Source organism: Wyeomyia smithii, chromosome 1 (genome assembly GCF_029784165.1).
Source record: "Wyeomyia smithii strain HCP4-BCI-WySm-NY-G18 chromosome 1, ASM2978416v1, whole genome shotgun sequence".
NCBI classification, from domain to species: Eukaryota; Metazoa; Arthropoda; class Insecta; order Diptera; family Culicidae; genus Wyeomyia; species Wyeomyia smithii.
This window is the reverse complement of record NC_073694.1, coordinates 2,149,648-2,167,693: the sequence shown is the minus strand read 5'-3', so window position 1 is coordinate 2,167,693 and position 18,046 is coordinate 2,149,648. Positions and strand designations below refer to the sequence as shown.

At 42.5% G+C, this 18,046-nt stretch overlaps 1 protein-coding gene across 5 annotated transcripts in view; it reads right to left on the bottom strand.

The window, feature by feature from the left end:
* LOC129719123 (breast carcinoma-amplified sequence 3 homolog) overlaps nt 1–18,046 on the bottom strand; it is a 52,788-nt gene that overhangs the window by 10,814 nt on the left and 23,928 nt on the right. For 3 of the 5 annotated variants that reach the window (XM_055670548.1, XM_055670549.1, XM_055670547.1), the window contains 5 exons: nt 13,977–14,295; nt 12,339–13,917; nt 11,909–12,281; nt 11,676–11,824; nt 11,393–11,560 (listed from right to left, as the gene is read on the bottom strand). In XM_055670548.1, coding sequence (XP_055526523.1) covers nt 11,393–11,560; nt 11,676–11,824; nt 11,909–12,281; nt 12,339–13,917; nt 13,977–14,279 — 2,572 coding nt within the window. In that variant the 5' untranslated portion in view covers nt 14,280–14,295. The remainder of the gene's footprint in view (nt 1–11,392; nt 11,561–11,675; nt 11,825–11,908; nt 12,282–12,338; nt 13,918–13,976; nt 14,296–18,046) is intronic. The other 2 variants (XM_055670550.1, XM_055670551.1) reach the window with 2 other exon arrangements.

Here is an 18,046-nt window from a genome sequence, read left to right as displayed (position 1 = left end):
AATCACTATAGATTTGATGCGCATCTCCGTCGTATTGGGCTCGGAGAAAGCGGTATCTGTGCCTGTGGTGAGTGTTATCACGACATAGAGCACGTTGTTTGGTCATGCCCTGTCCACCGTGACGCCAGGTCTAAATTAGTAGCTTCCCTTCAGGCCGGAGGTAGACGGCCAGCTGTTCATGTTCGTGATGTCTTGGCGAGCCGTGACATACCCTACATGACCCTTATATACATTTTCCTAAAATCCATCCATGCCCCAGTCTAGTCCCGTTCCCCTCCGTCTACACCCAACAAAACGACAAGAACACGTTTGAACCCTAAGCAGAGGTTTTGGAATCAACAACTGCACCCCACACGAATTCACCAGGACCTGAGAACCCGAGGCCTTCAGTGATATCTTGGCTCAGCGGCACATACCATAGGCCACTTGAACACCAGCGAACAACAACAACGAACCATAACCAGCAACTAGCCCCCGCACAATACCTTCAGGACCCGAGAATTACAAGCCCCTCTTCCAGCTCATGACATCGTGGCTCAGCAGAACAAATCCATACATGCTGCATATTCATGGCCATTCGAAGAGCATCAGACGACCATCAAACTACAAAACAGTGATTGAACAATACATCCTAGTTTTAAGATAGACTTAATTTCAGCTCGTAGTCGGCAGCGAGGATAAAATATTTGCTTTAAGATTTTAAGTCTTCAGAAATAATTGGCGCCGTTAAACATTAAATTGTATTTGTGCCGTGTCAAATAAATGATATGAGAAAAAAAAAACCGTGACTTGGCGGCCATCTCTTTCGGGTCAGGAGACTAGTCTTTCTTGTTTAAATATTATAGGAAACTTATTTAAGAAAGTTGGGTCTTGTGATCGCCATGAGATAGCTGACAAACAATGGGTTTGTATGACACAATCTCACCCCACACTGGCAAAATCTTACCCGGTTTACGGAACTCATAAATCGGCATCATTCATATCTTGTTCCCTTGATCCAGGAAACCACAAACTGCAGCATAGGTTTGTATTTCTGAGATTCTGAGGGTACCCAAAAGTAACGATCTGGGGCCACAAAGTTCGGCATCACCAAAACCACGTGCTCATTGTGATGATGGTTCCATCCACAAACGCAATGATTACTATCCGTGTGCCCAATTTGCAGTAGATGTATAACCCGTAGTGGAAGGAAAGATCTGCCAGTTTAAAGGCGTACTCTGTCGAGAAAATTGTAAAAACTTATTTTAGGCAATTGATCTATCATAAATATCATCGTTTGTTGAGCCCACCTAAGTCAAACTGTCCACTTTCTTATTGCCCGGAATGAAACAATGAAAAGGCATCCACACTAAGGTAATCTGAGAAGATTTTTCAGATAAAACATTCTGATGTTCCCGTACGGAGGGTGCTTTGAAATTTTCATCGATGAACAGCCTGAATAGAACTAAGACTGACCATTAAGATGAATCAATGGTCCGTGGGCATTTTTTGCGGCGTAGAATCTCTGCAATACTTTTGTTTCCTGGTCATTATCGCACAAAAATCAACTACTCAACATGTGAGTCTGAACCATTTTTTTCCAATATAAAAGAGACATAGCGTAGGTTATTAGTTTTCCCGTTTGGTTTTATTCATCTACACGGTGCACCCGCCGTGTACTCGAGAAATAACACACGTGCACCTGCGAACTAATGCGTGTTCACGGCGTGCGAAGAAAATTATCTTCGCACGAATCGAGTAGGCTGCTCCTCGTGCGAGTCGACGGATACACCTGGTGCAGAGAAATGCCAAGTCTGGTTTGCTAACTGAAAAAGGTAGATAACTAAAACAGGTCAAAACTAAAACTCGCGTTGACGATATTGAACGAGAATTTGAAGGCTGCTCGCACCTAAGCAAGGTTGTGTCACATTTCCCCGAAAGTCATTTTCCCGAAATACAACTTCCCGAATGATATTTTCCCGAATTATATCTCCGAATGTACCACTTCCCCGAAATTCATTTCCCCGAATTTCGATTCCCCGAATGTACCGTTTTCCCGATATTTGATTCTCCGAGTGTGAAATTTTCTCGAAACTTATTTCCCAAAAGTGCGTTTTAAGCAACACTAGGATTTTTCCCCAAGAAATTCAGTTTATTGTTTCACGAAGCAGATGCGAAATGATGTGTAATTAATCAATCACGCTTTCTTTTAGGTCATAAAATTTTCGTAATACACTAAAGTCGCTTTTTACGCAGATATTTTTACGCAGCTGATTTTACGCGAATTCCGGATTTTACGCGTTTACGTTTACGTATCCTTCGCGTAAAAAGCGACTTTTGTATATAGAACATTTGCGCGATTCTGTCGATGCGAGAGCAACGTGTGACCATCTACCCAACCAGCAGAATACAACAAGTCATGAGAAAGCCAATTATTTTGGATCAAGCGAAGTGGTGGGTGGGGTGGTGAGGAGTTGAAATATTAGAAAGTCATCCATTCTACAAAAGCTCAAGACAAAAATTCATGTATGTATTTACATGAAACTTCTTAGCGTTTTGTATGCTCAAACAAATTTGAATTCTTTAACTACAAAAATAACGAAAGTTTAAATTTTGTGTTTTTTTGATAAAATTATGCTCTTTGCAAAAAATAAACCAGAGCGAAAATTGGAGTTCCATTTAATCAAGACTCTTCAGCGTTTTGTTTACTAAACAGTTTGAGATGATCATCAAACTATTGTCAAGATTTAATTTCATATTTAATTTAGTGAAAACATTTATTTGATAAAACACGTATGATATGTATGTATGAGATTACATGACAGTGCCCCAGGCAGTGTTGTGTGTTGTAACTATTAGATGGAATATTTGAAACGATTGTTTATTGTGGCGATGGAGCTGGGTACCAGCGTTACGTCTGTTAGTCTGTGATAAAACCATGTAGAATGAGTGGGTTAGTGACGGAAGGCTGAAACTTAAAAAACTGAAACACGAAAGGCTGAAAAGTATGTATCATGTACGAAAGGCTGAACATACTTTTTTAAAACCATACCAATGCGGTTCTGCGAGGAATCGACGGCCTAGTCTCCAAGCCTCACAAACCCTAGGCAATTTATCGCTTCGTATGTCCATACTCATAGGTATGCTCGTACCCATATGTGTATACCTTTGCCGCATAATAGAGGGCAAAGGACTGTGGGGTAATAATGATAATCGGGTTCGGGTTTGAAAATGTCAGGTTTAGGTCGAAAACCCGAACACGACTATATCAAATAAGCATTTTTATAAGATAATGATGTCTAACTTCATGCAACTGTAAAAACCACTAACATTTAATACCATTTGAGGCTCAAAGCTTCAGGGCAGCCTCAAATTGGTACAAAAAGTCGAACCTCAAAAAATATCTCGGGTTCGGGTTTCGCAAAAATAAAATTTTCGGGTTCAGGTTCAATCGAGAAAAAATGTCTCGGGTTCGGGTCGAGTTCGGGTTTCAACCGAAAAAAAAAATTCGGGTACGGGTCGGGTACGGGTTTGAAAAAAGTCAAACCCGACCATCTCTAGTAAGCTGGCTCAACTTGCGAAGGAAGCTAGCCGTCTGAAGCATGACATCCTAAGACTGAGCGAAGTCCGTTGGCCAGGCACTGGCGAAAACAAGACGTCATCGGAGCAAATCTTGCTCTGCTTTGGCATACCGAGTGATAATGCTACTAGAGAAAGAGGAGTTGGATTCCTAGCATGCGGCCCTGATGAAGTGGGATTCATCAGGGCATGCGGCCCTGATGAAGTGGGAACCAATAAACGAAAGAATAATCGTGGTCAGAATTAGAACACGGGTTAGAAACCTCACTGCGATCCAGTGCTATGCGTCAACAGATGCTGCCAACCTACAGGAGAAAGAGTTTCTACAGCCAGCTGACAGTATGGTATGGTTGAGAAAATCCCGAAATGGGACATTCAAATCCACTTGGGCAACTTCAACGCGAAACGGAAAGTTGTTTGCAAAGTTTTGTGGTAATAACAACATGATCATTGATGGGTCGCTTTTCCCCATAAACCAGCACATAAGGTAACGTGGGTTTCCCACGATGGCCAAACAGAAAACCAAATTGACCACATCTGTATCAACCGACAATGGAGAAGGAGCCTTCGTGATGTAGCGCAGCGCCGACATTGTTTCTGACCATCACCTTCTCATCGCTGAGATACGTCTGCGCGTGTCGTTACGAGGTCCGCCGACTGGAGAATACCGAATTGAACAGGGCCTTTTTCGAACGACTAAGATCCTGAGCCCGCATCCCAACCTAGAAAGGGTTGTTAAACGTGTTTGTAGGGACAAGAGAGCCTGGACTAACTCCCTAGCCGAAGAAGTAGAAACTGCCGCCGGCAATGGTGATATCCACTTGTGGTACGATATTTCTCGCCATCTTAGTGCTGCCAGGATGAGAACAAAGATGCCGCTAAAACACAGACCTGGTCAGATACTGACTGACCGTATTGGACAACTTAAACGATTGACTGAACATTTCGAACAGCTCTTTCGAGTTTTTTTTTTATCAACAAAACCAGCAGCACATGAAACCAACAGCTCGGTGTATCAATCGCGAATAGAATGTATTTCATCCGAGATGCATCAGCTATTCAGCAACATAGGAAACCGCAACTTTTCTGACGGGCAGGTTATTTTGGTCAAAGGCCCCAAAAAAGGAGACTTAACTGAATGCGGTAACTGGTGTGACATCACGTTGCTCTGTATAACTCTCAAAGTACTCTGTAAGGTAATCCCTCATCGGATCTAGGATAAGATCGACGCTACTCTTCGCTGGCCGATCATGTGCCAAATTTATTGGAGCAGATCAACGAATTCCAGGACTCTCTCCTACTGGTGTTTGTTGACTTTGGTTCCCGAGAACCTTGTCCATGTCATCGAAGCTCAGAACGAGGCGTTTTTTTGCAGGGTGATGCACAATGGCGTCTTATCCGACCCTATGAGGGTTACTGGTGGTGTGTCACAGGGCTGCATTTTATCACCGCTGCTGTTCTTCATCGTTACGGACGAGATATTTGTTGGAGCGATTGACAGTAGTCCAAATCTAACAATAGAGCACCTAAACGATCTCGAGCTAGCCAACGACATTGTCTTGCTGGCACAACGCCGAAACAATATGCAGAGAAAATAAGATGAGCTCTCCGAGTGCTTCCAGGCAGCAGGTCGTCAGTCAGTTGATTCTCAGATCAGATAATTCCACATACGAAAACCCGAATTTTTAACTCAAACGTTAAATTCGTATTATTGCACGCCTGTGGAACGTGGTGCGTCCCAGCGGAGACAACGCAGTCACTGCAAGTATTTGTTATTCATTGCCTGCGATAAATCATTCACTGGATATCCAACGAGAAGCTCCATCGTCGATGTCATCAACGGCTGATAGCCACAGGAATCCGAGAGCGTATGTGGAAGTGGATCGGATACACCTAGTGGAAAAGAGCGAACGAGATCTGCTAATAAACACTAGAATTGAGTCCGCAAGGACAACGCAGACCCAGAGGCTCATGGCGACGTAGCTTAGTCAACAACATTCGGGCTGTCGACTAGCATCTGTTCTGGCGACAGGTGAAAGCCATGGCGGGTACCCGTCCACTCTGGAGATCTTGGACACGGACCAACAAGTAAGGAAACTGTTTTCTTTGCCGTATCTGTTGCGCATGAGCCGCTGGTCGAACTTTAAACAATTCATTCTGCAATCGTTCTCTTGTTAAGCTTTTCACTCTCCAGGACCAGTAGTCAATAAGGAAACTACAACCGTTATTTGTATAACAGGTATATTAGGCGCATTGAAAATAACCTCCGCAAACATCAGAAACAATTCTGCTCTTTTTCCGATACCAAACGAAAGGAACGAAGATTGCCGTCTTCTATGTACTTGGGCAACTATGTAGCTAATAATGAGCGTGAAAAATGTCACCAGTTCGCCTGACGAACAAATTTGTGAAGCCAGCAATGTAGTACAGGTCGGACTCGATTATTCAGAGACTCGATTATCCGAAATTTTAGAACTCGATTACTCGGTGAATCGGAAAAAAGAAGAAACCTAACCAGTACCGTTGTTTCAGACACTTTACGAGTTTTCTCGTAAACATAACGTTAAGCGACGAACCCAGCGAAGAATTTCTATACGACACTCTCACGTAAGTTGACGCGTTTTGGTAATGGCTAGGGGCACCAAAATTTATAGGAATGGTTGAATAGCTATAATCTTTCATTTTTTCCGGTTTGAGCTTTTGGAATGCACTTTTTTCATTTTGTCGACCAATGTTATTCAGAATTTTGTTTGCTGTTTGTTTGTGATATTTATTTTGAAATTTTACCTTTACTATCTCTTGCAGCACATTCGTTACCATTTCTGACTTTTCTGGCATGTTTGAAACATGTTCGAGCTAAGGGAAACCAATCAGTGTAAAATATTTTTTTTTGCTTCTCGAGAATTTACCCCTTTTTCCACAGTAATCATTAAAGTAACATCACGAAAGAAAAAAAATATCTCCCGTTGGTTAAAGGCAAATTTATGAGAAAAAATTTGTGATTTGATTACAGGGTGGCCACTCTACCGGGAAAAACGAGAAAAGCGGGAAAAAGCCGGCAATTTCAAATCACCGGGAACAAAAGACGGGAAAACCGGGAAATTGGGCTTCACGCCGGGAAAATCCTCCTCCTTCATTTCTAAGGAAATGTCAACTTGAAAACCTGTTGTTTTTTGCACGTTGACCTAACTGGCACAATTCTGCCGGTTATGGAAAAGTTGGTTGTTGGTTTCAGCCAAAGTCGAAAGCGGCTTCGCAGCAAGATCTGCGTTAAATAAAATCAAGCTTGGTCAGGCGAATAAACATAGTTTACTGTTCCGTAACATATTTTGTCAGATTTTTAAAGAAAATTATTCAACGTTCTGCTGTTGCATATCCTGGATCAGATGGAAGAAATATTGATTGCTCAAAACATCGTATACGATGCCATCAGCGTCGCGGGAGGCGTATTGAAAGTTCTTGTGAATAGTGTACGACATCGGATCGGGTAGAATCCAACCAAAAGTCAGATAGGACCGGAATCTTCGGAGCTCGATTTTATTTCGAACTGGACCGGAACGGAGCTACCCGGGTTATACTTCTCGATTTTTCAAATGATTTTAATCACAATTCTTCTGTCACGGTGCGGAAACTAGGTCAATATCTGTTGAAATTTCTTTAATATGAGCAATTCCACAGAAAAGGGCAAACAATTTAATCGACCATTTTGATTTGGCTGAAGCTTTGCATAGACGTTTCCATAGGCAAAAGGTGCCATTTTGTGCTATTGGTATAATTTCTTGGAACACGACTCAATTTTGAGAATCTATTTGAAAATATTATCTTGGGAAGGTATTGATGATTACAAATATTTTTAAGGGCCAAAACGGTTTGTTTGATCGGTGTGACGCTTCGGCAAAGTGGTATCTAATAATTTTGTCTTTTCGAAAAAAATATACACCCGGGGAGGCGACTCCACCCAGGACCCTAACTTACGACCCATTGATTAACGGACCGGCGCCAACGGCTTTACTTCCTCATGCGATGGAAGGCGTGATTCCAGAGATTTTTCACCTCAGAAAATCTCCCGGTGTCGGCTAGGGGTAAATCTAGACCAGTTGGGTTGGTTGTGAGTGGATAATATAATATTGAAACAAAACAATAGATTTTTTGAATAATGTTTTTTTTTTGTTTTCAATGATAACGATGTAAAATTGGTGGCATTAGAAAACTTGTAACATCGAACACAAATAATTTTTCAATATTTTTGGCAGAACAATTTTTACCATATTTTCGAGTTTTTAGGACGACTTCGTAAGAATGTGTTGTACGCTAGTTTAAAAAAGGAGCTCATATTTATCGAATTCCTGACAAACGGACATGATTTTGTTTGAAAATTAATTTAAATTGCTCTTGACGCAGTCTTTGTTGTGATTTTTCACGTATCTTTTGAACATGAATTTTTGGAATTTCCGCAGTTCATCATGCGGATTCCCAGGAAAAGTCGCGTTTTACTTTAATTGTTCTGAATAATTTTTTTAAATTATTTATTCAGAGTGTCAGTTGATTTTATTTTACGGACCATGAGAAAATTTCTCATACATTCCATTGGTCCTAGCTCGAAAATTTTGTAAGTCCCAGGATCTAAGTTTTTCGGAAAAAAAAAAATTGTTTTGGGATAACAGATCTCAACGGTTCACGTATTAGGCATAAAAATGCAAATTGCATTATAAAATAATTTTGGCATTCTCATGTGCAGTTTTTCATTGGTTACTCTTAAGGTTCTTCTGCCCAAAGTCTGGTTGAGATCAAATTGAGAATACGGACTTTTTTCGAGAAGACTATAAAAACTATAAAATTTAAAGACATTTTTATAGCCTCGACCAGTTAAAGGGTTAATTTATCCAATAAATTCCATTGGCACCCTGATACAGAAGCATTAAAAACTTAAGAGTAAGTTGACAGAGAAAAAAAGCAGAAGGAAGCAAGAAAGCGAAGATTATCAACAATTTGGATATGATATAAGCGAAAATTGTGCAACAAATCTCTATGAAGGTACTAACGTCGACGAACAGTTAAAAACGATGAAAGAGAAATGTTTTTCATAGTTTTGTAACACTATTTTTGCAAGGTTATAAACATGTGGGAATTGTTTTTTCTCATTTGTTTTAAAAATAAAACACCGGGAAATTTTAATCAATATCATCGGGTAAACCGGGAAAAAAAACGGGAAATCGAAAATTGATTTCGAGTGGCCACCTTGCGATTATCTGGAGTGAAAATTTTTTTGACACTTCGAATAATAGAGTCCGACCTGTACCCCGTGATACCCTTTCGTTCCGATTAGCGCACATCAGTACAGATATGGTTATCGCAGCTGTGGGTTAGCTCATGGGTTAGATAACATTTCTTCTGCGGTTCTGTTCTGCCGCTACTCGTATAATAGTCCTAAGTAAAATCTGCGTGTTTTCTAATTTTTTTGCGAAAATGGATCCATTTTGGCCTGCTTTTCAAGAATAGTCAATAAAAAAGTAAGGTTTGATTCCCACAAGCTCGATTTTAATGGCTATTTTTGAGAAGCATGCCAAAATGGACCCATTTCCGCAAAAAAAAAAAAAAAAAAAAAAAAAAAAAAAAAAAAAAAAAAAACAAGAAATCATAGGACTTTTACTCAAGACTGTTATGCGAATAGCGGCAGTGTAGCGATGTGGAGAAGTTCTTTGTACGCCAATCACGATGCTCTTGAATTCCCCAACCGATGAAAATTTTCCATACCGCTTTCCGCTTCGCAAAAAAGAGACAAATGCGACAACCGGTTGACGACTTCGAGACAGACCTCGCACGCGCTAGATGTGTGCTGTCGACGAGGATACCCGAGCAGCCGGTGTATGGATAGATTGGAGAGGAGCAACCCAAATCCGAGTTTTGTAGAGTATTTTGGATTCGTCATAGCAACACTCTGTCGCCATAAAAGTCAAGTAAAAAACTAATTTCTCTACGACCAACTATCGGAATAGAGGTCTCTGAATTTTCGTCGTGCTGACTACGCTACTCAGCAGATTTTTTTTCAGAAAAATTGGGTGGCGGTATTCGAACCCTTTTCCAGTATCAAAGAAACAGTTGTTGCTGTCAATAGTAGGTACAATGTCATTTTGTAATCCACCACGGTAGTACAGTAGAGATGGTCGTAGAGATACCCGACGGGTTCGGGTCGGGTTCGGGTTTTGTGAAAAAAATATTTTCGGGTTCGGGTCGGGTTCGGGTTTGAAAATGTCGGGTTTAGGTCGGGTTTGGGTATTAAAACCCGAAACCCGATTATAAAAATCTATGAAATGTCGGGTTCGGGTTTCACAATTTCGGGTACGGGTCGGGTTCGGGTTTCAATGAAATAAAATTTTCGGGTTCGGGTTTGAACGAATATAAAAGTTTCGGGTTCGGGTCGGGTTCGGGTTTTGACCGAAAAAAAAATTCGGGTTCGGGTCGGGTACGGGTTTGAAAAACATCAAACCCGACCATCTCTATAGTACAGATGTTGTAGTTACTGCTTTGGATAAGCTCAAAGCTTCCTGCGCTGTTGTACCAGACGGTATTTCTTCTGCTTTCAAACCAAACCTTGAATTGACCTGGATCTAAAAGCAATATTCAATAGAGTTGTGTACTTAGAACGGCTAGAACAAAAACCATGAACAGATCAAAAATATTTCAAAAGAAATCAAAACGACACGAGAACGAGGGAAAAAAATCGAAGAAGAATGAAGATGATTAAAACCAAATCTAACAGACTTAAAAAATCAAGAAAAAAAAATAATAATAGGAAAAAAGAAATCAAAAGCAGAATAAATAACCCAGAGGACAGAATAAGGTCTTTAATAATAAGGAAATAAGTCATAATAATGCTAGATCGAGAAGAGATCAAAAGAAGTCAAAAAAGCTGACAAATCAAAACAAGGTAACCGTCATGGCTGATTTCAATCTCATCTGCACCTTTCCAATCTGATAGTTTGGAAAAGGCACTAGTTAAACGACCAAGTGAAATGTGTGATGCTAAATGATGCACAGCTTTTAAGTGTGTAACTCCTCGATCTCGTCTCACTCGAGCCATCATCAAAACACTGAGCTTGTGATGCATAATTTTCCGCACTATCGCAACTATTCTCCAAACGCTCGTCAAAAGATGGCAGTGTTCACCATAAGCTCATGGAAAACGATCCCCATCCCCACCAGCGTCACATCACGTGAGTCAACATTTTACAAACTGCCTGAACGGATCGAATTGAAACATAAAGTCTCAAATAAAGCTGGGAATTGTCACGCTACTAGGTATAGATCGAAAAAAAAATAAATGTAGAAGAAAGAACACAAAGCAAGAAACAAACAACCATGGGCGCATTCACTATCGGTTATTATTTACAAACAAAAGCAACAATAATAAATAGTACAATAAAATGCGGTAGGTAGTAAACAGTCACACTAACTAGCGAGTGTGGCTTCGTTCTCACCACATGTTGGCGCGGTGCTTGGAAAGCTTTTCAACGACGGTCAAATTCCCCCAGCACCAGTCTACAACCACATCACGCGTGTGTTACTAGTTACGGAACGGTAGAGTGTGAGTACGTGTTCTGAAGATGTGAGTTTGCAATTATTGATAGGAAGAAGCAAGTGGTACGAAACAACAGCTGCTATTCAGTGCTATTTACTTCTAGAAAACAAACGAAACAAAAAAACGGAGTGATAAAATGTTAGCAGAATACAAAAGCAAATTAGTAGAAGAGCAAAACCGAAACAGCGTCTTAACTAAGGGAGGTATATAATCTACTGAACATCTTAACACAGTACAAAACAAATAGCTCCGTACCTGTCGTGTCTCGTCCGCTGGAGATGAGAGGCGATTCACGCATGGCATCGGCAAGATCTTCGCGCAACTGCGACTCTACCGGGCCCAGCGAGGCAAACTCGGTGTCCAAGTTTTCGTGATGACGAAATTCCGTCATGTTGATCATCCGGGGGCTTTGCTCGTAGCTGCCTACAGTCGCAGGGCACAAAGCGGCAGCACAGGGAAGAAGCAAAAAGCGAAAAAGGAAAAAGAGCAAAATTAGTGTTCCTCTTGATCACCGGAACGGGTGCAATGTGTGAATTACTACATGATCCAGATTCAATGAGTACGGGTACCAATGGCCTCATACCTCCAGAAATGGGCATATTCATCGGGTTCGAACGTGCCGGCCGGTTTATCGTAGTGCCAGCACCGATCTCCACTGAGTCAGTGTCGATCGACGTAAGAGGTGATCTAAAAACGGTAAAACAAACCAAACTTGACAATCCGTTCCCACCACCAAGCAAAACACCCGGGCCAACCGCTCGTGCTACTTACCCGCTAGGTGTGTTATATGTCTTGAACATAAACTGCGGTCCCATCCAGAGTCTACGATGTGGTCCAGCGTGCGTGATGATTTCCACCTGCGACAGCCAGCGATCGTCGTGATCGATGCTGCTCGAACTACCTCGATGATCACCGGAGCCGCCACCACCACGATGATGCAGATCAATGCTAGAATAGTCACCACCTGTATCAGCTCCGCTGACTTCCTCCAGAAAGCGATCCTTAATCAGCCAATTATCCACCGGAAGGGGAGGTTGAATGTCTCCGCTTACTGAGCTCTCCTGCCGCTGGAGCGTCCACTGTGCCTTCGCTTCCACCTCCAACTCGATGGGCGTGTCGTCGCAAACTTTTTCTTTGGGGATATCTGAAACAAAACGTTGTCATGATAAGGTCTTTTGACGCCTAAACGTCGGATACTTACTGGCCGCATGCTTTGGCTCCAGATCGTACTGAATCAGCGCACCGTGGGCAGCGATGATGAACAGTGAATCCATCGGTTTCCGCTGCATCCGGTGTGCCGGGGTATCGCGGGCCGAACCCGGCGGATCTAGCAGCCAGGAACGTGCCTTTGCGAACGTGGCACACACGCGCAAAGGTTTGACGAGATCATCCGACGAGGAAGAAGATGAATTTCGCTGGCGGCCACTGGTGCTGGTGCTTTTGCTGCCGGTACTGCCGCTAGACTGCGTACCGAGACTCGATGGCTGGCGAAGTTGTGCGAGTGGTTGGACCACCGTCGGGTGCGGAAACGGTGGAATCCTGGGGTTGGCATAGGCGGATGTCGGCATGTGTGACGAAGGGTGCTCCAGGTGAGAAACGGGGCTGCTGGATCTCCCATCGATTGACAGGCCAGCCGAGCGGTGAAATCTGGATAGTCTATTTACAACATGGGGTGATCCGTGGGTGCGTACCCCAGCGGGGCCACCGTACGGTGTCACCGGAAAGACGTGGGATGTTCCTCGCAACGTAGAAATCGTCACCCATCGTGAGTCCAGCGAGAATGCAATGTCCTGCACTTTGGCGGTTGTGTCACCACGGTGCAAAATGTACAGATGATGCACCGCGGCAAGCGAGGGTCCACTCGGGTGTGGATGAATTCGAAAAACGTGAAAATCATGGCCACGTTTATCCGCCGTCAGCAGCAGCATGCCCGAAGCATCAAACTGCATGGCTACGATCGCTTCCGAATGGGCCACAAAATGGGCTATCATTGGATCGTTGCCAGTGCTGGCAATTGGTGTGCCCGTGGTCGGGCTTAGATCCTTTATCGGATACTTGATATCAAGTATCGTGACAATTCCTGGCTGATTGCCTCCACCTGCAACTGCCGTACCAGAAGCACCTGCAATACCGCTGATCGAATTGGGCCCCGAATGGCTGCCCCCGGTTAAACCAGCCGCCATCTGTTCGCCCAGTTCTCGCAAGCCTTTCCCTAGGCTTTTTGCAGCATTCAATACGGTAGCAGTATAGCTGGTGACTCCATCGCCATCACAGCCGCCACTGGAACGCTTTGACGCAAGCAGCTTCTTCTCGGCATAAGCGATCCAGCGTGAACTCAGCGCTACCGGGTTCGAACTCAATCCCGGGCTCGGATGACACGTGGTAACGGTCAACCGATCTTCCAACGTGCGTGCATCAAAAATCGCAATCCGTTCCGTAAATGTCACCACCACCGACGATCGGCTCGCGAGAATGTCCACAATTGGGTTCTTGAATTTGATGCTCTTCACATTTTCCCCGTCCTTGAGTGATATGAAGTTAACCGAGCAGTACTGCGATTGGTTACCACTGGTGAGGCTGCCCCCGCTGCCAATAATCCCACTGGTAGCCGAATCGCACAGCGCAATCAAGGGCCGCTTGTGGAGAAACTGATCGTTCGGTTCGGTGGCCGATTCACCGTCTCCGGCCGATGGCGTCGGTAAAACTCGCAAGCATTTGACGCTGCCGTGGCGCCAGGAGAGCACCTCGATCGCCTCCCCGTTGGCTGGGATGATCCACACCTAGAAAATGAATATGTATGATTGAGGTTATTTTTTTGAGTGATATGATAACAACAAACCTGAATCCCCGTAACATAGCCCAGGATTAGCAGCAGTGGCGGTGCAATACCACCCTCTAGCTCCCAGTCATCCCCGAGGCAGGGATCGCTAATGTCGGCAGCATTCTCGAACCTAGCCCACAGGATGTGATCCTTCACGTCGCCCTGGGGGGCCTGCGTCTGCAGTGTCACGTCGTTGATGAACCCAGCCACGCTGTCGATGATCGACCGATCACTAACGGCCTGCGGGGGCACGATCGCCGGCATGCAGCGTGCAGCAGCAGCCGTGCTGGACGCTGAACGACGCTGGGAATCGGCGGACATTTTCAGTTGCGATTTCCTGTGGAATGAGAAAAGACAGAGAAGGAAGTTTAGTCAGTCTGCGAAAACGAAACAGCTGATTGAGGGCTTGTAGAGGAGATTGACCGATTAAAGCGAAGCACTGAAGAGGTGTGTTTTTTTATTTATTTGTTATCAGTTGCGGAATGAATAATTCAACGATGGCGAGGCAATAATTTTAGCCTGATTATTCTTTCTCGAAAAGCAAGATCATTTTCCTTCTCTGCACACGTGTGTCTTTGCTGACATATACAACTAATTGACGTTCAATTATTCTTACAGCTGACCTCAACCACCCTTTCGGTACTGGTAGTAAGGGCGCACCACTATTGTAGCTGTGATGAAACCTCGCAACATAGACACTTGAATTACGGTTCGCATGTACGATTTATATCGAACGATTAACAGAACATAACATGGCTTGCCCATGTGGAACTAAAAATCAACGAATGGTCATAAACCTTTCACAGTTCGTCAGTCCGTTTTGGCGTATTTCGTCGTTAAACGACGCATCGTAAAATTCAGTCGTCGCAACGCAGCTACACAACAATGTTGGATAGAAAAGCAGCAGCATAGTAAACAAGTGCCACACGCGTGATCAAAACAACATCATGGTATGCCATGACTTGCTTACTGTGCTTGCAAGTCGAACCAGAAATTGGTTGATACGCAAAAAGTGAGCGCACTGTCGTAGTCGGTCGTGCGTCACCATCGGCAGCGCACAGCACCCAGTGACATACTTATTCGCGTATACTAAACACGAACCGGAGAGTCAAGAAACGAAGGGACGCGCGTTGCGTGTTTAACCGAAATTATCGGAACATGATTAATCGTTTTCTTTGTGGGGCGAATTCTAATACTAATCTCGAGTTTAGTACACCCCTAGTTGCAATTCGATTGCTGTCACACTGATATTGTTGCCTTGATATTGGAGTGGATGTTGACCTTGTTTTCGGTCTTTTTTGTCTAAAAATAAATTAAGCGACAGTCAATGTATTTTATATACAACCTATGCAGGTTGCAGATACTTTCAACTGAATCCTTATCACTGTCGCTATCTTGAAATGTAGCTCTTCTGTTCTTTAAATAGGAGAATGACCAACCAAAATATTGAAACTGGGATTTATAATTCTGGAGTACTTTGTGATAAGGTCGTATATCTGAACGCAAACAAAACGACTGAGAGTTATCGTTTTGTTTACGTTCAGACATACGACCTTATCACGAAGTACTCCAGAATTGTTCAAATCTCAATATTTAATTCCAGCTCAAATAATAAATCAGTTTGTCTCAAAACGTTTTGGTTGATAATAATTTTTGCTAATATTTTTTTTGTCAATACATTATAACTTGAAATCAACCTACAATTATAGTAGCCTAAAAAACTGCATACTAAATTTTTCATGAAATTATAAGGACTTGTTTTATCCACAAATAATTCTTGGGCTTGACGCAGTTCAATTGTCTGCTGTTTTGGGATTACTAACGAAATCATTCCACTCAAATTATTATAAAGTTTTCCAGTCGAAAGCAAACTCCAGCGTAGCGTATTTGCCCAGCTTGGTGATCCAATTTTAGAAATGTTAACGTCACTAAAAGCAAACAGTTTTCCACCGATTGCAAGTTTACAACACAGCAGCACACTCAACTATTAATCGATTACCTGTTGAAAGTATGCCCGGTTGCATTCCATCGGGTTTATTAATTTTCCCAAATGGACTCTTCCAACCCAAGGTTATTTTTAGTGCAATCCCTGCGAAGTGTGTAACGAACGAAAATCCCTACCAATTCCTACTTAACCCTCCTGATAGTGGTTGTACTGGTTGTTGCACACTAGAAGCAATCTTTGTTGAAAATCAGTGAATCAATTCCACACCCTCTCATACAGACACACACACATACTCTAAGCGCTACTTAAATCGTGCAAACTGCATCAGGTGCCGTGTTTATTGGTTTGATTCTAGCCTGCGACTGTGGGAAGGGTTGTTGATGAGCACAAAAGTGTGAAGGTAGAATAAAAAATAACTATCAGGTTAGTCAATATTCTATTTACACTTGAGGAGCCTCCATGTCTGTTGCGATTTGTTTGTCGATGATCGTGCAGTTTTCTTTTTTTAATTTAAATTGCTGATAAAATTGACACAGTAAAAGTCATTTTCTGCGAAATAGAGACGATAGAAAACAGCTGTTCGCTAGTTGTTGTGTAGATCGAAGAACTTTGGTGGCCTTGACTGAAGGAAATCGTCGTCTTCTATACATAGTAGTAACTTTAGTTTAGTGTGCAACAGAGGAAATTAGTATGCGCAGTCATTCACTTGCTGCTGCTACTACTATAAACACTATCGAGCGCTCTCAGAAAACGGCTATTTAAGCTAATCTTTAGCGATTTTAGTGCTGCTAAGTGTCGGTATACATTTAATAGGCTTAAACCGCTAATTGACTTCCATTATGCAACACGTGCCAAAGAGCAGAAGCTCAGTTTTTGACTGTGTGCGTGTGAGTGCGAATAACACAAGGCATTGTGTCACGAGATTTGAGACAATTGAGCCACCCTCCTTCGTTTCGTTTCGTCGTTCGACTTGTTTCACTTGACCTTGTACGTATAACCAACAGTCGCGTCGATTGCGCTAAACTGCTGATAAACCTGTTCAAGCAGCTTCGAATCCGATTCCATCACCGTTCGTGGCAGTGATTTAATGTTGAACGGATTTTGTGGGGTTTTGAGGGTTGATCGGAATTGAGTAGTGACAACTAGTTAAATGTTATTCCGAGAAATACAGCAATCAGTTCATGATTCCTAATATAATTCCAGCTACAGATTATTTCCTAATTTTTCAAAAAAAAAAATAGGGGCAACGCCAGATCTCGGCGATTTATGCAAATTGAAGCTATTTGTCTTTAAAAAAATGGTTTTCGGCAATTTCATGAGAAACATGTGAACTTCATCATAAACAATTTTTGTGCATGCAGAGGCTCTGGTTTTGAATCTATGCCACTAAATGGGACTGCTGCAGCAGTATTGCTAGAACAATTCAATGGTGAGCCGTTCGTCAGATATTCAATCGGTTTGAGAATTCAATCTTCAGAAGAGTTTTTCCCAAGAGAATTTCCTACAAATATCATGTATTGATATATTTTTAGGAGTCAACTGGTAATCTCTAGAGAATAGGTTTTGAAAAAGTGGATTTTTCCATATAAAATATAGTTACACCGATCGATCTGAAAAGTTACACAGTTGTTATAGGACCCATAAGTAACACGAAAAGAGCACGGGAGCGAAAAAATAACACCATCGCTTTTTTCCATATAACCGTGTTCCAGTCTAACAACCACTGCTCTAAAGCTTCGATAATTTCATAGACTATAGCACGTTATACGCTGTAAGAGTGATAGTCTGCAGGAGAATTTGATAAGGTCGATAAGGAAGGCAGTAGGTTACTAAGTCTGAAGAAGAAGACAAAAAGCGCTATAACATGGAGTAGGTTACTTCTCAATAAGTAGCACTGCAAAAGAGTAAAAAAAATGCGAACAGTAAAAACGTCCGCACAATGTCACAAAACATCAAAAACTACTGGCCTCAGTGGAGTCCATACAAAAAAACAATCGATTGAAAAAAAAATGTTAGAAACAGCAAAGATCTTGACGATTCATGCATTTCTTGGTTTTGTCCCTGTCACCACTAGTGATAGTTGTTTGATACCTATTTTGCTGCCATGCGTCCGTCGTTGTTTTCCTTACGGGAAACATGGTGT